Source organism: Mizuhopecten yessoensis, unplaced genomic scaffold, assembly GCF_002113885.1.
Source record: "Mizuhopecten yessoensis strain PY_sf001 unplaced genomic scaffold, ASM211388v2 scaffold10945, whole genome shotgun sequence".
In the NCBI taxonomy this organism is placed as follows: Eukaryota; Metazoa; Mollusca; class Bivalvia; order Pectinida; family Pectinidae; genus Mizuhopecten; species Mizuhopecten yessoensis.
The window spans coordinates 190,062-196,851 of record NW_018408800.1 but is presented as its reverse complement, the minus strand read 5'-3'; the positions used below and the strand labels follow the sequence as shown (position 1 = coordinate 196,851).

General features: G+C 35.6%; 1 protein-coding gene across 1 annotated transcript in view; it reads left to right on the top strand.

Annotated features, from left to right (window-relative positions):
- LOC110463927 (biogenesis of lysosome-related organelles complex 1 subunit 2-like) overlaps positions 1-5,714 on the top strand; it is a 14,914-nt gene extending 9,200 nt beyond the window's left edge. The window contains exon 5 of the mRNA XM_021518875.1: positions 3,496-5,714. Within this exon, the coding sequence (XP_021374550.1) occupies positions 3,496-3,527 (32 nt within the window). The 3' untranslated portion in view covers positions 3,528-5,714. The remainder of the gene's footprint in view (positions 1-3,495) is intronic.
- Positions 5,715-6,790: the final 1,076 nt, after the last annotated feature.

Below are 6,790 nucleotides of genomic sequence, written 5' to 3'. Positions count from 1 at the left end.
TCTATACTCTACCTACACCTATAAACTTATCTTTATATCTATACTTTCTTAAATTTAGAAATTGTGTTTTTGGTATTTTTTAAACGACCTTAATCGACACCTGTGAAATCACAACACAGTCCCGTATACAGGTAAACAAAGCCACTAGCCGTCTACATGTACCTGGACGGTAGTTTTCCCCCGCCCGGGGCGCTTACGTATTTCGCCGGGTAGGGCAAGGGGTGTGAAAACACAGGTGAAGGGGAGCTATAGGCAAACCGAATGCAAATAACAAATACTAAACGTCCAGCTGTGTTTTCATTATGGTCATACGGTATAGCATATCAGCTCTATGTGTCAGGTACAGGCCAGGTCAAACCCCGGTAACTCATCAAATTGTTAATTACATATTCTGTTACCTTGGCGCGAAATCCATTCTTGACAGTTTAAGGGTCACTGTAATGCTGTGTTACACGCATTGTACAGCTGTACATAATCTTCATTACTGTGATGAGATATTACAATAATACATACAGTTTTCATTATTGCATACGAGCTTTCCGTATATTTTTCTTTCCGTAATATTGATCTACAAATTGTACCCAATCGCACAGTTGTGCGGAGAGAAGCGCACAACGGGGCGAAGGATTGTTAAATCACACAGTTGTGCGCACCATGTGTGGACGATGTGCGGACGGTGTGTGAACGATGTATGCACAGTGTGCGCACGCTATTTTTGGTGCGTTGTACGGTCACACAACTGTATATTTCTGAACGTTTCTTCAGAATGGTAATTTACTAAAAGTAGATTCTGTAAAGGTTCATGTAGCACAACCAGTGAAATGTTGATAAATGAATATGAACATCTCACTTGTTGTGCTTTATGAATATTCAATTGTTCATTTGTCCGTTCCTTCAATGTCAAGGCCACAGCAAGAGTTTAATACTTCAAATCACAGCTGTTTTCCTGAGCATAAATGCTAGACCGCTGAACGATACTTCATGAAACTTCATTGTTACATTGAAGACAAGAGATCCCAGAGGGATCTTGGCGCCCACCTTTGTACCATCTTCATTAGTTCTTTGTCAGTTTGATCTTTTCTCTTCTTTCCTCTAATCTGTTTGATCGATACATGTTAACAGTAAATGCACCTTGAGGTAACTTTTGATCTAAACTTAATACTGATGTGTATGAAAGCCAACCTTCAAAGTGAGTTTGTTATTTCACATATTTTCTAGTACAGTACTTAATGTGAAAGAAATAGAATCAACATTGCAATATGAGAAATATCTGTTTAGTTCTTCTTTTAATCCATTTTGTTTTTATGATCAGTCTCAAAAGTTGCCCTGCACAGCTAAAGGCCAAAGGGGAACCTACATATGAGCATAAATGCTAGACCGCTGAACGATACTTCATGAAACTTCATTGTTACACTGAAGACAAGAGATCCCTGAGGGATCTTGGCGCCAACCTTTGTACCATCTTCATTAGTTCTTTGTCAGTTTGATCTTTTCTCTTCTTTCCTCTAATCTGTTTGATCGATACATGTTAACAGTAAATGCACCTTGAGGTAACTTTTGATCTAAACTTCATACTGATGTGTATGAAAGCCAACCTTCAAAGTGAGTTTGTTATTTCACATATTTTCTAGTACAGTACTTAATGTGAAAGAAATAGAATCAACATTGCAATATGAGAAATATCTGTTTAGTTCTTCTTTTAATCCATTTCGTTTTTATGATCAGTCTCAAAAGTTTCCCTGCACAGCTAAAGGCCAAAGGGGAACCTACATTTAAAATTTGAGAAAGATCCCTCAGGTGCTTCTAGAGAAATAGCGATAAGAAATATACCTCTCGTTCTTCCGGAGAAATAGCGGTAACAAACCTACACAATCAAAATCCAAGAGGGCTGCCTGTCAGCCATGTTGTTTATACGATCAGTCTCCAAAGTTGCCCTGCTCAGCTAAAGACCAAAGGGGACCCTACATATAAAATTGAGAAAGATCCCTCCCGTACTTCCCGAGAAATAGCGATAACAAACCTACACAATCAAAATCCAAGATGGCTGTCTGTCGGCCATGTTGTTTATCTGATCAGTCTCAAAAGTTTCCCTGCACAGCGAAAGACCAAAGGGGACCCTACATATAAAATTTAAGAAAGATACCTCTAGTTCTTCCGGATAAATAGCGGTAGCAAACCTACACAATCAAAATCCAAGATGGCTGTCTGTCGGCCATGTTGTTTATCCAATCAGTCTCAAAAGTTTCCCTGCACAGCTAAAGACCACAGGGGAACCTACATATGAGCATAAATGCTAGACCGCTGAACGATACTTCATCAAACTTCATTGTTACATTGAAGACAAGAGATCCCTGAGGGATCTTGGCGCCAACCTTTGTACCATCTTCATTAGTTCTTTGTCAGTTTGATCTTTTCTCTTCTTTCCTCTAATCTGTTTGATCGATACATGTTAACAGTAAATGCACCTTGAGGTAACTTTTGATCTAAACTTCATACTGATGTGTATGAAAGCCAACCTTCAAAGTGAGTTTGTTATTTCACATATTTACTAGTGCGGTACTTAATGTGAAAGAAATAGAATCAACATTGCAATATGAGAAATATCTGTTTAGTTCTTCTTTTAATCCATTTTGTTTTTATGATCAGTCTCAAAATATAACATGCACAATGAGGGATCAAGGGGAACCTACATTTAAAATTTGAGAAAGATCCATCCCGTACTTCCCGAGAAATAGCGATAACAAGAATTGTTTAAGGACGGACGACGGACGGAAATGGAAATGTTCTCAGTGGAAATTTTGTGTTTAATGAACCAGTGCCACAACAAGCATGGGCTGAAATATTGTCATGCCAAACAGATAGCAAAATGTGAAAAATTTCAGAACACATGTGTAATTTGTTTGAAGTGAGGCTCAAAATGCAAACATTTTCAAACATGAAAATGTCCGCTTAAATATTTGTTTCAACAGAATGTTGAGTGTTGTAAATTTTTCAACAAAACATTGTGTTGCTAACCATGCACACACAGATTCATACTCTCAGAGTCAAAGTCAAGAGTTCAAAGGTCAGGTCACTGCATTGCTGGACCAGTCCATATCTATACTGTACTGTTGATCATTAAGTTTAGATGGAACTTAATTAATATGAATTTTATGATGACCGGATTGTGTGCCATACACTACTGTATATTCTATGTAGGTCTGTACTATATAAAGGTCTAAATCACAAGGGGTCAAAGGTGATTTTCACTTTCAACTTTAAGATTGTTGAACGTTTTGTTTTGTACCAAAACCACACCCTAATCTAGATCTGTATGACCGAGGACAAGATTACCTGAAACTCATTGATAAATTGTGCCATTTATATTGTTAATCTCGAGGTGTAATTCTCATTGAATATTTCTAGATCTGGACGACGGACTGACTTTTATTTAAAAGTAGGGGAATTTGGGCATGAAAATCCTTTTATATATTTTCATCTCTTAAAATGTTTCAGAAGCCAAATTCCGGGCCTTGGAGAAAAGATGATTGGGAACCACACATTTATGCGGTTATCATATTTAGAACCACTCGACAGATCATTTGGAGGAGCGCTGTAATGGAATTCAATGTAAAATGAATTGCTAATAGTTTTAATGTTTGTGGACCCAGCGAAAAAGTTCACGATACAGTCCGATTAAGTATCATGTCCTATCAGACATAAGGTACAAAACAAACAAAAAACACAAACTCAAAGTTGTATCATGAATCCAAAATTGGAGGTCTCTGATTAGTGACCAAATAAATCCCATACTCTACAAGCACTTGCACATTAAGTCTCTGAAAAATGGTGCTACATTCGTTTTAAAAACTAACAGCCCTACTGAGAGTTGGGTGAAGTGATATTCTAATGTTTTATGATGTATATCTCAAATGTGCATGTGTTTTGTATGATGGCCTGGTCCTACTCATCATCCATAGTGATTTATATAGTATAAGTGTATGAATGGTTTACAATATGTGAGAAAGGTTTTCCTAATTTAAAGAACAAAATGGCATCAAATTAGACAACATTATTAAAAAAGGTGTCATCCAGCTGGCATATGTCCATTTCTATGTATGTTGGACTCAGTGAAATGTAACCTGCTGAATTGACATTGAGTAGGTTACCTAGACTGGCCCATCTCTAGAATAGTATAGGTATTAAATTATTCAAAAAAAAGATTAACTCTAATAATGATGATCACTTTAGCTTATCTCCCCCTAGTTATACACTAGGGGGAGATAAGCTAGGAGTAAAATGTAGTTGAGAAATTTTTCATAAAAACTTAGGGGCTGGTAGCCAGTCTATATGTTACCTAACCCTTAGCATTGTTAGAAAATCAACAACAGAAATTATGTTATGTCAGCAGTAGAAAATAATTTGTGAGTTAATTATTTGTAATTGAAATAAGTGTTGCTATGGTTCATGGGGTGATTAATTTTTCTCAAGACAATTTTAATATGGACAGCTTTGCTACATTTTGAGTTAATCATGAAATGCGGGAGTTGGTGAGTGATCAGTTTGTACCTCCAATTTTTTGTCAGCGCTCCTTACTTTTGGTTTTCAATTTCACATGGCTTATTAACCTTGTCTCATTTTTCGATCTAGTATCGCTAGATCAAAACGACTTTTTGGGAGCCTTTAGATATCTTTCAGAGTTAGAATGGAAAAAAACTCTGACATGTGGTCTTACTTTATTTATTGGCATCATTGAAAAAGCCATTCACAGCAAAACAATTCCTTATAGAGACACTCGAAAATGCCCCAACTGGTTTCAAAAAACCCATTACCAAAAGTACCTGAACAGAAAGCCATTTGACTTGTATGACTAAACTTGGACAAAAGCATTGGTTTTGGAAAACTTGAAAGCTGCTATTAATCACCCTCTTAACCATAGCAATATCCAATCCTTTAATGGGCCATTTTTGCTTCACATTCCAATACATGTATAACATTCGACACAAGAAATCAGAATTCTTGTAAAATATTATTTGTTTTGTTGTTTTCATTTAAAATATTGCAGGAAAATAGATGTGGTTATTGTCTTAAAATAAAATTAATTGGGCCAAGATTGAAAGACATCCTTTTTTGGTGTTTACTTATCATAAAACTTTTGAAAAACCATACCTACTTTCTCGACATATTTACAATGTGTAATACATGTACTGTACTTCAGAAAGAATGAGTGTGTTATGTTAAAAGTATCCATACATTATAACAATTGTATACGGTTGACTTTGTTCATGTTCTTTCATGGTATGTACTTTCATATTCATAAAGATGTATTTTACTTTTTCATAGTTTTCATAAATAGAAATTTCCTGCTATTTTCTCCTGCAAATTTTCCATCTAGATCCTGTATGAATATCGTATTTCATTGTTTGATCCTAGAATTTGCCTGTCTTTAAACTGTTCGGGGATAGAAAAAGTAGAAGCTTGTCATTCATCTGTCTCAAATCCTGCAGTTCTTTTTAATTTTTTATTAAGGTTTGTTAATCTGATATTTTTTTTAGATAGGTAATAGTTTATCGATGACATCATTGCATTATCTGAGCTGTATTATGAAAACAAGCCAAATACGGTCATAGATATATAATTGTTTAAAAACCAAGAAAAGTGCAATATAAAATGTAATTTGATTGTTATATGATAAATGTGCTTTGTAATTTATTGATTAAAAGGTATCAAAATTATATGATGTGAAAGAATTCTTCTATTCTAGTAATTATGATCCGACTTCAATAACATTTCGTAATGAAGTAGCAAATTCTAGTGGAGGACTTGGTCACTCACTATGCAATGTACTTTGGGTAGGTTTTAGGGGTCTGAATGAGGCAACTTCATTGTTTCAACAACAAGGACATCCACTTGTATCTTCCTTTGTCAATTAACTTCTTTTTATATAAACGGGGGTAATACAGGCCCTCTAGGCCTCTTGTTGTCTGGAAAGCCATGTTACATCAAGGCACGACTGTTCAAAGCCCGATTAACTTAAATTAACACAGATCTTTCATTAATATCATTATCATCACTACATTTTCAAAAAAAAAAAAGAATCCAAACAAACAAGCAAATTCGTGGAATTTATGTCCCCGCTTGCAGGACATATTGTAGGTTAACATTATTGAGTTACGTTTAAACATGCGAGTATCGTGCTGTTGAGACATAATGTATAGCTTGAAACTTGAAGAAAAAAAAAGCCCTATACCTCATTGATTATCCATAAAGATGCACAAATCACATTGGTTGGCAAACTTAGCATGAGTTGGATGTACATAAGGAATTTGGTTGAAACATCTTAACAATATCTACAGCAACAAGTACTAATTGTAATGGGAGACCATTACAGATGGCCCCCAAACTGCCCCCATAGTCGCAAAGATGCATCAGAAAAGGATTGCATTGCCATAGTACACCTACAATGTACATACTAAGTTTGAGTGAAATTGAGCAATTTTTAAATTGCAACCAATCAGAATCCTCTGTGTAGTTGCTATGGCAACGGAACGTATGCAATTGAATTTACAGTCGAATTTGGTTTGAGACTACAATTTTGGGCATTTACAAATCGGTGACTACACAACAAAAGCTAGCTTTTCATGTAGTCTATTTTTGTACTCAGCACATGTGTAAATATTGTGAAAAATCCGACGGAATGACCTATGCTAAAACGTGAGCATTTCTGTTACCGAGTAGGCAATATTTAATTTCAGACAGGTTTGAAGAAAAACAATTCTACTTGCGGGGGTCAAATTCTGGGTTAAAAATC